The 18,039-nt window shown below is 35.9% G+C and overlaps 1 protein-coding gene across 1 annotated transcript; it reads left to right on the forward strand.

The window, feature by feature from the left end:
- Window positions 1-1,592: 1,592 nt before the first annotated feature.
- On the forward strand, window positions 1,593-17,930 carry LOC127845786 (DNA topoisomerase 1-like). Its single transcript, XM_052376932.1, has 14 exons — window positions 1,593-1,777; window positions 2,222-2,438; window positions 3,164-3,285; window positions 3,979-4,101; window positions 4,256-4,443; window positions 4,942-5,005; window positions 5,530-5,754; window positions 11,361-11,499; window positions 12,105-12,220; window positions 12,667-12,781; window positions 13,661-13,788; window positions 15,337-15,431; window positions 16,297-16,446; window positions 17,465-17,930. Exons 1-14 carry the CDS (start codon window positions 1,694-1,696, stop codon window positions 17,565-17,567), a joined length of 1,869 nt encoding a protein of 622 aa, XP_052232892.1. The 5' UTR covers window positions 1,593-1,693; the 3' UTR covers window positions 17,568-17,930.
- Window positions 17,931-18,039: the final 109 nt, after the last annotated feature.

The raw sequence follows: 18,039 nt of genomic DNA on the forward strand, positions 1-18,039 counted from the left end.
TTAAGAAACTTTACCGGTGATTTTGCTTTTGTCAATTGCTTTCTCTTAGAAGTTGTATTCTGTTATTTCTGAACCGTTTTCTGCTATTTTAGTCTGCAAGACACAAGCAAGAAAAGGATGATTTCAAACTAGTGAAGCGAGAAAAAGAAGATCTGAAACCAGTGAAGCGAGAAAGGGTGGAATCTGATGATGATGATGATGATGATGATGATGATGATGATGATGATGATGATGATGATGATGATGATGATGATGATGATGATGATGATGATGATGATGATGATGATAACGATGATGATGAAGACGTGCCACTGTCAGCCAGGTAACAAGGCATGATAAATGTTGTCATCCTCGTTCCTGGAAAAATGGGCTTTATACATTTGCATAAGGAGTTGTCCCAGATTAGCCTGTGAAGTCCACACAGGCTCACCAAGGACGACTCTTTAGTCTTTAATCCTATTTCTGGTATAAAGGAAGTCTCTTCTTTGAGAAATACCGTTTAGGTGGGAAGTGTCGTCACAGATTAGCCTGTACTTGCTTATTTGGGACAACACTTACCGGTAATGCACATTCATTTAGCCCAGTTTTAGTAAAATGAGGCCTAATGTTCTGTTTGCGCCATTGCAATTTCTATGCTGCTGGCTGGAAAGTGATTGGCCAGTCGGTTTGTTCTTCTGTCCATACAATGTTAACCTAAAATTATATGTTCATATAATATAAATGATGCTTCCTACAAAACTTTGAAAACATTGGTTTTGTCTTTAAATACTATCAATACACCTACATAATCCTACCCGCATTGTGACCTTGACCTGGCCCTACTCAATAGTGCGACAAATTGAGAACGTCAAAAAAATTCTTTGTTAACCCAAATTGATGGCTTTATATCAATACAGTAGATTCCGCTTAATTGAATAGCCCATTTGTCACGTCCGAATACAAATCAACAGTCTTGAATTTCTCGAACCTGACCTCATTTTCACCTTCTAATTGATTTAATCTGGGATAAAGATAAATTTAAATAGGCCAATAAATCAGTATGAACTTGTACTGACAAGGCTTCCATTGGGCACATCAATGTTTATTGAATGCAGCATCATGTTCATTATGATAGCATGGCTTTGATGTCTTGAGATGGTGATAATCAGTTGCTCACATTGTGCTTTATATGTTTATGTGAAATCATTCTAATCAATCATTTATTTTTTTCTAGAAACAAGTGAAATTATTTGTGTTTGCCAAATCTTTCTATATATGTTTAATCTCAAAAGAAAATAAGTTATAATATATGTTGCATGCATAATCATTCTGATAAATGATTGATTTACCGAATGCTCCTTAGAGAAAGTATAAACACAAATGTTTGAAAAGCGAAAAAAAAATAGAGAAAACTAATGTAATTTTGTGTATTGTATAATGGCCAAAGTAAAAAAAGTTAAGAAAGAAAATGCGACACCGACCAAACCCTCGCCGCCCTCAGGCAAGAAACGCAAGGCTGAGCCCCAGGACTCTGATGAGGATTAGAAACTATTGGTGAGTTACTGGGTGGTGCTGAGTTCTTAGTGGTGTGTAGCCTTTCGAAGCTAGTCAACTCGTACCTAAGTCAACACGTACCTTCGGTCAACTCGTACCCGATTTTGTTAACTCGTGTTCTAAGGTCAAATGCAATATTCAGGGGTAAAAAAACTCCAAGATGTTTTGTTTCCTTTTTCGTGGTAACAATCAGATGAAAATGACACAAGGCAGATTATTTGCAGGACTCATACTGCATACAAAAGTGAGATTTTTCTTCAACTGAAATCCCCGATAAATGATTTACGATTGCACTTTTGATGTTTATTTTTATACAGTGTCATCTCTTTTGTTGACATTTTATTGAGTCTTTCGCAAAAAAAATGTTTATATGCTTATTGTTTTGCTTTTAAGTTATAAATAATCAAAATCAATAATGTTTACCTTTTTTAGTTCAGACTCAGTTAGAAAAAAACATGTTTCAAATTATTGTGTTTTATTTTATCAAGTGCAGCTACAAATGATAATAAGCTTAAATTTATCATAGACATAATATTTCATTGAGATCGAAAGTCAGTATTAAAACCTACAATGATTTGTTGCAAGCATTCTCATATGACCAAAATTGAAATCGAGAACGTCCATTGAACTTTGTAGTCAAATAGGACTGATGCAGCCTAAAAACCTAGGCCAATTTTCTTTTATAAAGAAGAAAAAGAAGTCGAAGACCGCTGCTAAGACGACCATACCCACATCATCCCCTACTACGAAGAAAGGGGCTAAAGAGGAGCCCCAGGAGGTGTGGAAGTGGTGGGAGGAGGAGAAGGCAGAAGGCGGGGTCAAGTGGACATTCCTGGAACACAAGGGGCCTGTTTTTGCCCCCAAATATGAGCCTCTTCCTGATGAAATCAAATTTTACTATGATGGTATGAGAATTGTTTCTCCAAAATTTGGGCTAAATGCATATGCATAAAGTGAGACACATTTTCTCTAAACTAGATTTTCTTTTAAAAGAGAATTCCTAAAAAGAAAAAATCCATAAAAGTTTTGTTGACTCCCTGATTAGCCTGTGAAGTCCGCACAGACTAAACAAGGACAACACTTTAAGCACATCTCCTTAAAACTAAAATACCATTCATAGCAAAAGTGTTCTCCCCATTGGCCTTTACAGACTGCACAGGCTAATGTGGGATGGCACATTATGCACGTGCATCAAGTCCAGTTCTCCCAGGAGACCCGTGTAATTGTGCAGGAGTTATTTTCACTCTTTTTGGGAATGGGATATTGTCCTGTCCAGGCGAACATTTTTGTTAAATGGAATCTTTTTTGGAAGAATTATCTGTGTGGTAAATGACCATAGAATTTGATATTGCCATAATATACTCAGCCTTTTTTTAAGGCGTATTAAGACACTTTTAAGCAAATTTAGGATAAAAAGATATGCACAGGCTAATTAGGGACAACACTTTCTGCCCAAACAGGATTTTCTCCAAGAACAAAATTTCATTAAAGGAAGAAATACAATAAAAACAGAAATGTTGTACTTGATTATCCTGTTCGGCTGGACAGACTTATATGGGGCAACACTTTATGCCCACACATTAAGCCCTATTTTCCTGGAATTAGGCTCACATTCACTTTCCTCTCACAGGCAAGGTGATGAGGCTGAGCGAAGAGACAGAGGAGGTGGCTACATTCTACGCTAAGATGTTGGACCACGATTACACTACCAAGGAGGTCTTCAACAATAACTTCTTTAAGGACTGGAGAAAGGTACAAGCCTCATCAGTGCGTTTTTATCACCACTTTTAAATGATGCCAGGTCTATTTGGATCGGGAAAATTGTTATGTTTTGACTAAAACTGAAAATTTTATTGTGTTTTTTTGCTAACAAATACTTTAAAACTGAGATTTAACGTGTTTTCAATATTACCGGTACATTAAGGTTCAACTTATAGAATTGGATGTAAGATTAACAAAATGTGGAGATTTCATGTATAAAAAGGTTGTTGTTTTTTCATTCAACAGATATTTTAGGTCCCATTGAGGAAAAGTATACGCTTTTTTTGCGGGGACTGGGTCTTTATAACAGCTCTGAATTAAAAAAACTCAACTGCACATTAATTGAAAAGTCTTTGAAATTAGCAGAGTGATCAAGGAAGCCCAGTTTGGTTTATTATTTTTTGAGCTGCTGGAAATAATACAAACCCTTCTGTATGAAACTGAAAATCTAAGCCTGATTAAACTTTTATCAATGCATTACTTGAGGGTTTGTGCATATTTCAGTTAATCAAAGATAAAGAGTTTTTTTAATGTATTAAATATTTTTCAACAAAATAAAAGTGCTACACAACATTAATATGTTAGTAGATTTGCTATAGATTTGCATTAGAAATAAGTGTTGATAGTTATCATAGACACAATGGCTGAAGATTATGATTAACTCAATCGTATTGTCTCTGACAGGTGATGACCCCCGAAGAGAAAAAGAAGATCAAAGACCTGAAGAAATGCAACTTCCGTGACATGTGCGAATACTTCAAGCAGGAGTCTGAGAAGAGAAAGAACAGGTCCAAGGAAGAGAAACTGGTAAGATATCAGCGGATGTTTGAACATGTTAAATTTATAAATTGTGTGCAGTCCAAATAGAATGTTTGTATGCTTTTGTATGTAGCGTATAGATATTATGATTTGTCATATTGCAAGGCACTTAAGTTATGTATTTTATGACTTAATTAAACAGAAACTCAAGGAGGAGAATGCAGCTAAACAGGAGGAGTACGGGTTCTGTATCATGGATGGCCATAGAGAGAAGATCGGCAACTTCCGCATTGAGCCTCCCAGTCTGTTCAGGGGGCGCGGTGAGCACCCAAAACAGGGCATGCTGAAACGCAGGGTGCAGCCTGAAGATGTCATCATCAACTGCAGCAAGTAAGGGTTGAATGTGTTGTTACAACATCAGACTTCTGATGTTTTGCCTTTTGCTCTCAGAAGGCCATTTTCTATATTTTTAAACAGTCGCGAATTTGCGCCATTTTTAATTAAAACTGAAAGTAAATTGGCATCAAACAAGAAGGATTGTTGGATTTCAAATAATCATTTACGGACTTAATAGTTGTTTGTTTCCCCCATTCCCCCATTTCCTTGGGGACATTTCAAAGATTTTGTGTAAATACATTTTATAAAATTAGGATCAGGGGATAATTGATTCCTGGGAAAATTTGAGAAGTGTTTCGAAAAAATCAGATTTTAAAACCTCTTTGAATACCGCACTGGCATTATTATTGGCATATTGCATTAGTGGGTTTTTTTACAGCGATGTTTTTGCCTAGTTTTGATGGACTACCATCTTGAAAGTCATTTAATGTCATTGTCATTGAGATCTACACGTGATGTGTGTGTGGACATGGGTTGTGTTTCTGCTTGCAGAGATTCCAAGATACCAGAACCTCTTAAAGGACACAAGTGGAAAAAAGTCCAGCATGACAACGAGGTCTGTACATACATGGAGTTTTGGGCTGAATCAATTTGTACATATGCTGTGCTTTCGGAATACTGGGCTTAATTCATGTGTGTAAAGTATTGTCCCATATAAGCCTGTGCATTTCGCTAATCAGCAATGACACTTTCGGCATAAGTTGATTATTTTGTTTAAATGAAGTCTCTTCCTAGGGAAAATCAAGTTAAGGTGGAGAAAAATCATTCCAGATTATAAAGGGAGACCACTAATGAGCAAATGCATTAAGTCCAGTTTTCCCAGAACGAGGCTCATGTCATTATTAAAGATTGTATCATTATTGCATCGAAACACCAGTTTCTACAGTTTTAACTTTAATATAAGAAAGGTTTTTAATTAAATTTTTGCTATGAAGAGACTTCCTTTAAACGAAAAGTTGGATAAAAGCGGAAAGTGTTGTAAGGGATAAGCCTGTGCAGACTGCAGAGGCTAATCTGGGATGACACTTTATGCAGCTGCGTCAAGTCCAGTAACCCAGAACAAGACTCATTTATAACCAGGTCACATGGCTAGCCAGCTGGACAGAGAACATCCAGGGCCAGATCAAGTACATGATGTTGAATCCGTCGTCAAGACTTAAGGGCGAGATGGACTGGAAGAAGTATGAGACCGCGCGGTGTCTGCACAAGTGTGTGGACAAGATTCGAGCCAACTACCAGGAGGACTGGACGTCCAATGAGATGAGGGTCCGACAGCGTGCCGTTGCCATGTACTTGATTGATAAGGTATGAAGTGTTGTTGTTTGTTCACCATTTTAGGAAATGGGCTGGGGCCCTTTGGATATGGAAAAGTCTTGTGGTTTTGACTAAAACTAGCAAGGGGGTGTTTTTTATTCTTGACAACAACAAATACATACAAGTTGAGAATGAAATTCTGGAATTAGATATTTTGGAAAATGTTTACATGTAATTTCGAGGTTTGGAATGGGCCTTGAAGCATAATCAGTCATGGTATGGGCTAAGCCTGTTCTTTGGTTTATATTTTCCCAAATATAACAATGTCAAAACCGGATCAAGGTTTTAAGTGTGATGTAAACTTGAATCAACTATTTATGGATTAATTTCAAAACATGAAGTGTTGTTGCTCCTGTTTACATAATTACATTGGCATATAAACATCAATGGAAACCTTGAATCATTTAATCTATGAAATGCTCAGGTGTTTTATTCTTTGCTTAAAGCTTTCAAATAAAGTTTGCAAAATATGGACAGAAATTCTTCACATGTAAGTTAGAGCATTAATGCAAACTGCATTAAAATATTTCCAGACTACATGCTTGGTCTGGTAATAGTAATGAGTTAACCAGACCTTGGTCAATTGATAGTTTTGCACCCCAACCCTTTAACACTCAAATGCAAAGTAAACAATGGCTATATGCGCCCAGCATAAACCATAAAAGTCTACGAGTAACTCACTGTCTGTTCAGGTTTTATGCTGTTTGCTGATCATCAGTAAATAACGGTTCTAAATGAAGCCTTTAAAACTTGAATCTATTCAGAAATATATTAAATTGAACAAGATTTTTTAGGAACAGGTCACAGTGCGTATCTGAGTGGTAAAGGGTTAATGCATGTGCAATTTGCACAGGCTAATCTGGTACAACACTTTCTGCTTAAACTTAATTGTCCCAAAGAATACAAAAATAAAATAAAATTAGAAGTGTGGTCCCTGATTATGGACTGCATAGGCTAATCTGGGATGTCACTTAATGCAGATGCATTAAGTCCAGTTTTTAGCTCACCTGTCATGAAGTGACATGGTGAGCTTATGTGATCATGTGATGTCAAGCGTCCGTTGTGTGTGCGTGCGTCTGTCCATCAACAATTTGTTTGTGTAGACAGTAGAGGTCACAGTTTTCATCCAATCTTTATGAAATTTGGTCAGAATGTTTATCTTGATGAAATCTAGGTTGGGATTGTATAAGGGTCATCTGGGATCAAAAACTGGGTCACTAGGTCAAATAATTGAATAACTTTATGAAATTTGGTCAGAATGTTTATCTTGAAAAAAACCTGGATTGGGATTGTATTTGGGTCATCTGGGGTCAGAAACTAGGTCGCTAAGTCAAAACATAGAAAAACTTTGTGTAGACAGTAGAGGTCACAGTTTACATCAGATCTTAATGAAATATGGTCAGAATGTTTGTCTTGTATGTGTTTCCACCATCCCTACTTATATAAATTGGACTATTCTCTCTCTTTCTCTTTCCTTTTAACACAAACAACAACAATATAATAATAATAATAATAATAATACAACATCAATATAGTAGTTTAACAGTACAAAACAATGTATGTGTGTTTCTATATGCATTTGAAATTTGAGTTCTTTTTGATGTAATTATCATTTTTTCTTTCAAATATTTCCTGTAATGAAATTCTCATTGTTTACATTATTCATAGTGAACCTAATGTCAAGGTCATCCGCTGTGTAATTTTTTAGTCCAAAACGGATTGACCTACTTGTCTTTGCCAATAAGTAATTTCGGCCAATCAGCGCCATGTTTTAAAAAACAGTCAACCAATAGAAAATATCCTCTTTTAGCATAGTTTTATATGCAAAGATTTTTGTGTTGAGTATCTCGTTTATATTAAACGCTTTTACTGTTATAAGTAAAGCTATTTTTAAATTATTAGATTTTTATTCAAGCACCGCACTAACACTGCTTAGTACCCTATTCAGCCCAGTAAAAGCGGGCTGACCATATGGCCATTTTTGACCGTTTGAACGCAGACTATCTATGTTAAGCAGTGTGCTCGGGCAATGGTTTTTAACCGAAGTCCCGAGGGTAAACAACCCCATTAGTCATGTTTGTTTTGTTAAAAGCTGGGTTGGGATTGTATTTGGGTCATCTGGGGTCAAAAACTAGGTCACTAGATCAAATCATAGAAAAACCTTGTGTATACAATAAAGGTCCAGTTTTCATCGGATCTTTATGAAATTTTGTCAGAATGTTTATCTTGATGAAATCTGGATTGGGATTGTATTTGGGTCATCTGGGGTCAGAAACTAGGTCACTATGTCAAATCATAGAAAAACCTTGTGTAGACAATAGAGGTCATAGTTTTCATCTGATCTTAATGAAATATGGTCAGAATGTTTATCTTGATAATATCTGATTTTTGATCGTATATGGGTCATCTGGGGTCAAAAATTAGGTCATCGGGCCAATTCTAGTAAAACCTTGTGAAGATGAAAGAAGTCAGTTTTCATCACGTCTTAATGAAATTTTGTCAGAATGTATTAATTGATGACATCTGGCTTGGGATTGTATATGGGTCATCTGAGGTCATATAGTAGGTCCTCTGGTCAAATCATAGTAAAACTTCCTGTAGACGATAGAGGTCACAGTTTATCAAAACTGAACTGTTACAAATTTTTACAGGATTATGCCTTAATTTGTGGTTAAAAATTCTGGTTTGTTATTAAATGAAGCAATATCTTTGAAACAATTTAACATTTAGTTACAACTTCACTGATTTATTGCTTATACTATCAAGCCTTCACTAAAGTCCAGTCTGCTCCCTTGGGATAGCTCTTATAATTATATTTCTATATTAAAATTTGCTCAAGATCTATCTTGTTTGTCTTGTCTTGAAACTAAATACAATAAACAGATTAATAAATTTAATAAATTAACAAGTCACACATTTGTTTTTTTAAGTACACTGTTGTACAAAAAAAAATCAAACTTGTACTATGATAATTTAGTGCACAGTATTTTTGAATTGCATGCATGTCCATAATTATATTTTAATTCAAATACCTGTTCAAATATAAAAAGGCGATACTGTACCTATTGTTAGTTGGCACAATTGCCTGCCATACATGATTTCCAATACTGATTTATTTAAGATGAAATTGAATGATACCTATGCCATTGCTAACGTGTAACTAAATCAGGCTTACATGTACCCAATTGCTTATTATGAGTACAAACAAAATTGAAAGAAATATTATATTGAAACATTAAACTTACAATCATTATGTCAAACAATAGCCAACTTCCACAATTCTTTCACAGTTCTGATTTGAAATTTCAAAAAAAAGTAATTCAGGTTAAAATCTCAACTGATACTATCATCTCTGAATCACTCCAACAAGTTATTTGAATTTCAAAATAAACACATTTTTGGCTAAATTTCACCAACTGAAATCGGCTTATAGTATGGTGAATGCTGAACAAGCGGGCAGGCCGACAAGAAGATATTTTGTAACACTTTTCTCTGCTTCTGTTGAAGGAAATGAATTCATATTAAATATGAATTCATTTCCTTTTGGTTTTTGGTTTTATTATGATGTCTTGAACTGTGCATCCCCATTTAACAGTTACCGTACATCTACTTTCTGTTACACGAGCCGATTTACACATTTTTCTGTGTTGGAAAGTGAGCAATTTTTCATTACACTTTTCTCTGCATCTACTGAACTTAATGATTTAATATTTGATTTTTAGTTTGGATTTCTCATAATGGCATGTACACATCTCTCCTTTTCACAGGCAGCCCATGAACTTAATTTTGATAAACAAAATCCGACCATTTCTGTCTTTGACCCATTTATGTATTGCACATAACATTTAATCATTTTAATGTATAACAAATTCCATTTACACTTTCTAAAAAACAAACAGAACATATCATAACATGTCTATATAACAACTTTTTGTATGTCCCCCACCACTATAGGGGAGACATATTGTTTTTGCCCTGTCTGTTGGTTTGTTTGTTGGTTTGATGGTTTGGGTTAAACTTTAACATTTGCCATAACTTTTGCAATATTGAAGATAGCAACTTGATATTTGGCATGCATGTGTATCTCATGGAGCTGCACATTTTGAGAGGTGAAAGGTTAAGGTCATCCATCAAGGTCAAATATATGGGTCAAAATCGCTCATTCAATATACATTAAAGCAATATTGAAGATAGCAACTATATACCGTATTTGGCATGCATGTGTATCTCATTGAGCTGCACATTTTGAGTGGTGAAAGGTCAAGGTCATCCTTCAAGGTCAAAGGTCAAATATGTGGGGGACATAGTGTTTCACAAACAAATCTTGTTAAATGTACTTTCCTAACCTTGTGGTAAAAATATGCATCAGGGACCCAATGATATAAAATAGATAACTATCTTCAATATTGTTTATTAGTTTCTGATAGAATTGTTATCTGTTCTAGACATGCATTGTTTTCTCGCCTATTGATTTTAATGTATACATGTGAAGTTAATAAAAACATTGAATTTCAGATGCTTACTTTTATTTACTGACCCAATACATGGTATTTAATGGCCACTAATTAATTCACATTTACACTAAAAAGCATACTTGTTTGCAAATGTCCATCCATCTGTGTATATTATAACACAATTGGTTTTCTTTTAACATTAACTGACCAAGCTAAACTAGCTATCACTTCTCCTGGTGTTGTCTGTCTTTCGTCTAAATTTGGATTGTGCACGAAACAACTGGGGTCAAAACACAGTCGAGAGGTCATATCTGTTTGTGCTCCAGAATGTCGATTCTAGTATAGCCATACAATTGATATGATGTGACCAGGTTTCATTTGTTTATGAGCCATCTTGAATCAAAATGTACATAATACAATCATGTATTATAAAGAGCTTGTAGGAGCTCCTGTTCAAGTATTATACCAGTTTGCCTCAGATGAGCGATCTAGGGCCATCTTGTTATGACCCTGGTAGGTTGGCATATAGCAGTTGAACTGTCTGTCAGTATGTCAGTCTGTCTGTCTGTCCGGAAAAAAACTTTAACGTTGGTCATAACTTTTGCAATATTAAAGATAGCAACTTGATATTTGGCATGCATGTGTATCTCATGAAGTTGCACATTTTGAGCGGTGGAAGTTCAAGGTCAAGGTCATTCTTCAAGGTCAAAGATAAAAAAATTTAAAAATAAAAATCAAAGCGGCGTTCTCATGAAGCTGCACATTTTGAGTGGTGGAAGTTCAAGGTCAAGGTCATCCTTCAAGGTCAAAGGTAATATTTTATTATAATGTTCAAAGCGGCGTTCTCATGAAGCTGCACATTTTGAGTGGTGGAAGGTCAAGGTCAAGGTCATCCTTCAAGGTCAAAGGTCAAAATAAAATAAAAAATTATTTCAAAGCGGTGCAAAAGGGGGCATTGTGTTTCTGACAAACGCATCTCTTGGTTTTTTTTAGCTATGGTCCTGAAATTTGGCCCATTTGTACTTCATGATATAGCTAGCCATAGTCTGATAGAATTTAAGTAGCAAGGTTAGTCATGTGAGCCATTCAGGGCCATCATGGCCCTCATTTTTCATAAAAAGGTGGATGTTCTGCTGTTTGCAGCTTGCACTGAGAGCAGGTAATGAGAAAGAGGAGGGAGAGACTGCGGACACAGTGGGCTGCTGTAGCTTGCGCGTGGAGCACATCAGCCTGCACAATGAGAAAGACGGCAAATCAAATGTGGTAGAGTTTGACTTCTTAGGTAAGAACATTGGCATAGGACATGAGAGCTTCAATGTGTCATCTGTGCTCATTGCACTTAATGGCTTGTGAGTTAAATGCTTAAGGACAAGCTGGTGTATTTGAAGACTGCTTTCCTTTAAAAGATAAATGAAATAAGCACTTCTAATATGCAAGATGACAATATTAAATGATCTGATTATAATTTTGAACCTGTTGTGTATTTATGTGGTAAGCACTTTTAGATAATATAGATTGCTCATTGCAAGGTTATACACAATACAACACGGTTGTGTTGTTGATCTTAATGTTTGTCTTGGAGACCTTCAGCTGTGTTGTCAGACAAGTTGTCTTATTTAACAGAGTACTAGATACAACTTAAAGGTTAAACTCCTCAGATATTCTTAAAGAATTAATTTCACTTAATTGTAAATGAGGAACATATTGTTCGTTGTAAAATCATAATCAAATGCTCTCATTAGAATTTAATGGTTTATATGTGAAAAATGCTTGTTGATTGTATATTATTTTAGACTAGTTTAATCGTGATTGAAATTGGTGTATTTATCTACTTGATAGCCTGTGTTTGGCCCCCCATTTTAGACTCCCCTGTCGTGTGTGTTTCAGGTAAGGATTGCATCCGATACCAGAACGCGGTGCCAGTAGAGGAGCAGGTCTTCAAAAACCTGCAGATGTTCATGGAGAACAAGGCACCTGGCGACGACCTCTTTGATAGGCTCAATGTACGCAAGTGAAGTATTTATAAATAGATACAAATGTATATAAATATACTGTATAATGTGCAATTGAGCCATGCTCTAAGAGAACCGGGCTTTTTGCACGTGTGTTAATTGTTGCCTCAGATGAGCGTCTGCAGTATGCACAGGCTAATTAGGTACGACACTTTCCACTTAGCCTGGATAATTTTGTATTTATAAGACTTTCTGTGAATAGAAAATTCCATAAATGCAGGAAGCGCACAGCCTAATCTGGGACAATGCTTTTCTCAAAATCATTAAGCTCCATTTTCCCAAATTGCGACTCAAAGCAGACATCTAGCTAATCATGTGTTACAATCACTATTTTGCATCACATCATTATGTCATTTGTTATTTTGACCCACAGTAATTTATGCCAGAGAGTCCATTCAGTTTGGTTACATGTCAGTGTTTGTGTGTGTGTTTTCAAGACGACCATTCTGAACAAGCACCTGCAAGAGCTGATGGAGGGACTGACTGCCAAGGTGATCCGTACGTACAACGCCTCCCGTACCCTTCAGGAACAGCTTGACCTTATGACCAATGGTACGGCCAGGGGCAATGTGGCCCTGTGTATTGGGCTGTGGTTTGAGCAGTTAAAAATTAAGACTCGTTTTAGGAGAACTTGGCTTATTGAATATGTATTAAAGTGTTTTCCAAAATTAGCCTGTGCAGTCCCCACAGGCTAATCAGGGACGACATCTTCCGCCTAGACTAGAGTTTTGTTTACAATAGACATCCTTTAAAAAAAAAATCTGTAAAAGCAAAAAGTTTCCTATCTAAATATCCTGTGCTAAGTGCACAGGCTAATTTGAGGTGGCTCTTTGCACATGCATCAAGCACAGTTGTGCGAGAATGAGGCTCAATTTACCTTTTGATGTTATTGATTACATTGCCGTAGCAAGAGTACAATCTTTATGTTAGTGATACCTTTGAAGAACGCATGTAGTCAATGAAGTAGTAAATGTAGTACTGAGATATAATATATTTGTTTGAATATTTTCAATAATTGCTACACAAGAAACAAACTATACCAAAAATCTATATTGTTTATATTGATTTCAAAAATTTAACACAAGTGTTTTTTGTAATTTTATGTATATGTAAGTATCTCTAATATTTTATAATGTAACTCCTTAATTAACAAAAGTTTTAGTAAATACACAATGTTATGTAATTTGAAGAATGTCTCCTGATATTATTAATAAAGCAGCTGAATGCAAAAATGAGTCTTTGGTCATGTGCGGCCAGCATAGCTCCAGACAAGCCTGTGCAAATTCTGTTCAGGAGCTACCGTGTCAAGTCATGCAAGGTTTCGGTGTCTAATAAACTGACAGAGTAGCTGATAGCTTCAGACCAGATAGTGTGGACGCAGTTCAATTGACCAGAAGAATGAGTATGTATGTTGTGTGTTCCCATTTCCAGATGATGATGCTGTGCCTGCCAAGATGCTGTCCTACAACCGGGCCAATTGGGCTGTTGCCATCCTGTGTAACCATCAACGTGCGGCACCCAAGAACTTCAGCAAACAGATGGAAAACTTGATGTCCAAGGTGAGTAGAAAACATGGTGTCCAAGGTGAGTAGACAAACTTGATGTCCGAGGTGAGTAGAAAACCTGATGTCCAAGGTGAGTAGAAAACATTATGTCAAAGGTGAGTAGAAAACATGCACAATGTGAGTAGAAACCATTATGCTAAAGGTGAGTAGAAAACATGATGACCAAGGTGAGTAGAAAACATTATGTCCAAGGTGAGTAGAAAACCTGATGTCCAAGGTGAGAAGAAAACATTATGTCCAAGGTGAGTAGAAAACATGATGTCCAAGGTGAGTAGAAAACATGATGACCAAGGTGAGTAGAAAACATGATGTCCAAGGTGAGTAGAAAACATGCTGTCCAAGGTGAGTAGAAAACATTATGTCCAAGATGAGTAGAAAACATAATGTACAAGGTGAGTAGACAACTTGATGTCCAAGGTGAGTAGAAAACATTATATCCAAGGTGAGTAGAAAATATTATGTCCAAGGTGAGTAGAAAACATAATGCTCAAGGTGAGTAGACAACTTGATGTCCAAGGTGAGTAGAAAACACGATGTCCAAGGTGAGTAGAAAACATTATGTCCAAGGTGAGTAGAAAACATAATGCTCAAGGTGAGTAGACAACTTGATGTCCAAGTTGAGTAGAAAACACGATGTCCAAGGTGAGTAGAAAACACGATGTCCAAGGTGAGTAGAAAACATAATGTCCAAGGTGAGTAGAAAACATGATGACCAAGGTGAGTAGAAAACATGATGTCCAAGGTGAGTAGAAAACATTATGTCCAAGGTGAGAAGAAAATATAACGTCCAAGGTGAGTAGAAAACATTATGTCCAAGATGAGTAGAAAACATTATGCTCAAGGTGAGTAGACAACTTGATGTCCAAGGTGAATAGAAAACATTATGTCTAAGGTGAGTAGAAAACATTATGTCCAAGGTGTGTACGGTAGAAAACATTATGCCTATGGTAAGTAGAAAACATGCTGTCCAAAGTGAGAACTGTACACTGTTGTTAACTTTGTTGTCGCATTGGGACTTATATCAAAATTGTTGAGGCTTAAAATTCTTTTTAATTTAACAACCCATTTCTTATGATTATTTTATGATAATTGGGAAAGCTTTTCAGGTAAAATGATTTGTCGAATTTAAAATAAAACTGTTTGCATAAGATATTTATTAAGCTTGTAGTGTAGTAGTTTGTGAAGAAAAGCGATACACTTTTCTTGTTAGAAACGCTTACATATAAATGAATTGACATTTGTAGTATCATTGAAAATCAAAGCATTATTGATTCTGTGTTGTGGATGATTTTAAAGATAATGTAAAATTTCTAGATAAATACTGAAACTTGACAATCTGAGCCTCGTTCTGGGATATCTGGGCTAAATGCATGTGGGTAAAGTGTCATTCCAGGTTAGCCTGTACACACTGCACAGGCTTATCAGGGATGACACTTTCTGCTTAAACTTGATTTTTGCTAAGGAAAGACTTCCATTAATACCATTAAAGTAAAGTGTCATGCCTGATTAGCCTGTGCATTAAGCCCTGTTTTTTGTTAACAGATCAAGGACAAGCGTGGTCAGGTGAAGGAGGCCAAGAAACAACTGAAGGAAGCCAAGGCAGCTTTCAAGTCTGAGAAGACACAGAAAAACAAAATGTAAGTCTTCACGCAAATGCATTCATTCATGTTTGTATCACGGCAGGACGGGCATGCAATCAAATGATTGCAACATAAGCGTTTTTTTTTATATAGGAGATAGATGTCAACTATGATCTGAAATGAAAACATTAAGAAGTGTTGTGCTCCAGAAAACATTAAACAATTATCCAGTTAATTGACCACTCGCCAGCTGTCAATCAAACTCACGTAATAATCAATCAGATTTCATTTAGTGCTGCCACATGGTTCGACAAACAAAGACTGTCGGAGTAATTGTACAAGTGTCTTATGAAAACACAACTTAGTGAGCGGAGCGATGGCGTATTTGGCTACTGGTAAATTGTATTTTAATGTACTGTTCTATAAATCAAGTAGGGTAGCATTGTTGGTAGTTTTCCATTCTAAATAGATGAAGATTTGCTGGTAAAAACTAGCTCAAGGGATTTAAATAGATTGTTACAACCAGGAGTTAAATTACCTTGTGCATGAAAATGTTGGATCAGAGTAATAATCAGGGTTCAAAATACGAAAGCACAAAGTTATGTAGTTTGTGCATGCCAGTTAAATTCTGATAATGTTTCATAGTATACATTTAAGTCAAATACAACACCATTTAAATGAGTTAATGTTATTGATTTAGCTTAGTAGTAAAATTTGCAGTGAACGAATGCAAGGAAGATAATTTGCAGGAGTCAAAAAAGAGAACATTGAAAAATGCTTGCATCAATAAAGCAAGCTTCTTCTTCACTTGAAATCCCTGTTGCTTATGTTGTAAATAAAATATTTATGTGCATAAATAAAAAAAAACTTCCAAGCTTATACTTGCTTTTTGACACATACTTTTATCCCTCCCACCCTGCAGGGTCTACGAGAAAAAGAAGATGGCGTACAAGCGTCTAGAGGAGCAGTTGACAAAGCTTGAGGTACAGGCCACAAACAAGGAAGAGAACAAGGAGATAGCCCTCGGCACCTCCAAGCTCAACTACCTCGACCCAAGGATCTCCGTTGCATGGTATGTGAATGTGTTTGAGTTTAAACCAATATACTTAACGCACATACTCCCCCACCCGCTTGCGAGGAGATAGCCCTTGGTCCATAGCACAACTACCTCCACCCAAGGATCTCTTTTGCATGTTACATTCTTCAGGTTGGAATTTTTCCCCATAACCCATCAGTAAGGAATGAAATCTGGGATATTGCACTTCCTGTTCATGACAGATTATAGATTCAAATATTTTTGGGGGACCTCAAACTCTCATGGGGAGTTTAAACACACTTAAAACTGGGCCCAACTTCTGATGCTTCTTATAATTTTGTTCAGGAATGGTTATCTGAGCACAGCTGTTTTATAGTACAAGGTGCGCAAACGTACAGATATCTGCTGGGCTAATTTTTTTGTAAATCTCCTCCTACTGGCAAAAATTGGGAGCAGTGTGAATTCCAACTTGCAAAATTATACATTTTCTTCTGTTTTCTGTCAAAAATTAAAGTTTGAAAACAAAGGATCTACAATACATGATACATAGGAAAAGATGTTGAACATACTGTCTTGATATCTGGATTTTATTTCATGACTTTGCATTCCCTGATAATCAAGAATAATCACGATATCTATTACCAAAAGCAAATCTTGCCAATATTGACAATAAATGTTTTTAAAAATATTTATCAACCACACTAATTTGCCTTTTTTTGAGAAGTACATATACATGTATTTTGTGAATCGTGGACATGCCCCAATCAAGTAATGCATAGTAGTGTGTGCATACCGCACCCGTCATATTTATTTATGACAATTAGAAAACTAGTCCTTATTATCAATTAATTTATTTTTCAATTGAATAAAACAAGTACACTTGATGTAACAGAAATAATTTAAAACTGAATGTAAATAAATGTGAGTTGCTTATAAGTTCACCAGCTATCAGTATTTTTGCTTGCATATTGCAAGTGGAAATTTAATCTCTGAGCAGCCTTACTTGTATCAGAGATATGGGATGAATATGCAAGACTATGTTGGCCTTTTTCAGGTGCAAGAAGTGGGAGGTGCCCATAGAAAAGGTGTACAACAAAACTCAGAGAGAGAAGTTCAGATGGGCAATAGACATGGCAACTGCAGACTTCAGATTTTAACACTGGTTTTAACTAGGGAATTAAATTAACTTTCATTTTGTATCTGTTTTTCGTGTGTTTTTTTCAAGCCAGCATTATTTGTTACTGTGGTTTGAAAACTGAAGTAATCACATTATCTCAAGATGTTAACCCGTGTGTACTTTTCTGATCAACCTTTTTATGAGAGCTTTGTGATGTTTTCTTTTCAAAAAACAATCATGGACAATGCCTTAGATCTTTCAAACATCTGTGGTATTAAAATATTAATTTATTTTTTGTATTACATAGCATGTATTTGTAGTGATGCATATGCTTGCTTACAGATATTGTAACTGAATTGTAATTGTAAAAATAAAACGCTTCACTTAATATATAATTAACTATTATACCTTTTTTAAACAAATCAGTCTGTTGAGGCAGAAAAATAAACCAAAATTTCCAAAATTTGAATGGTTGGTTAGTATGCCCCCAGTATCTACAGATCGGCTAGTCC

Source organism: Dreissena polymorpha, chromosome 9 (assembly GCF_020536995.1).
Source record: "Dreissena polymorpha isolate Duluth1 chromosome 9, UMN_Dpol_1.0, whole genome shotgun sequence".
In the NCBI taxonomy this organism is placed as follows: domain Eukaryota; kingdom Metazoa; phylum Mollusca; class Bivalvia; order Myida; family Dreissenidae; genus Dreissena; species Dreissena polymorpha.

Coding starts and splice junctions, on each gene's coding strand:
- LOC127845786 (XM_052376932.1), top strand. CDS start 1,694: ATGTTTTGTTTCCTTTTTCGTGGTAACAATCAGATGAAAATGACACAA. Junction 4,444..4,941: donor GTCATCATCAACTGCAGCAA/GTAAGGGTTGAA, acceptor TTCTGCTTGCAG/AGATTCCAAGATACCAGAAC. Junction 5,755..11,360: donor CCATGTACTTGATTGATAAG/GTATGAAGTGTT, acceptor TGCTGTTTGCAG/CTTGCACTGAGAGCAGGTAA.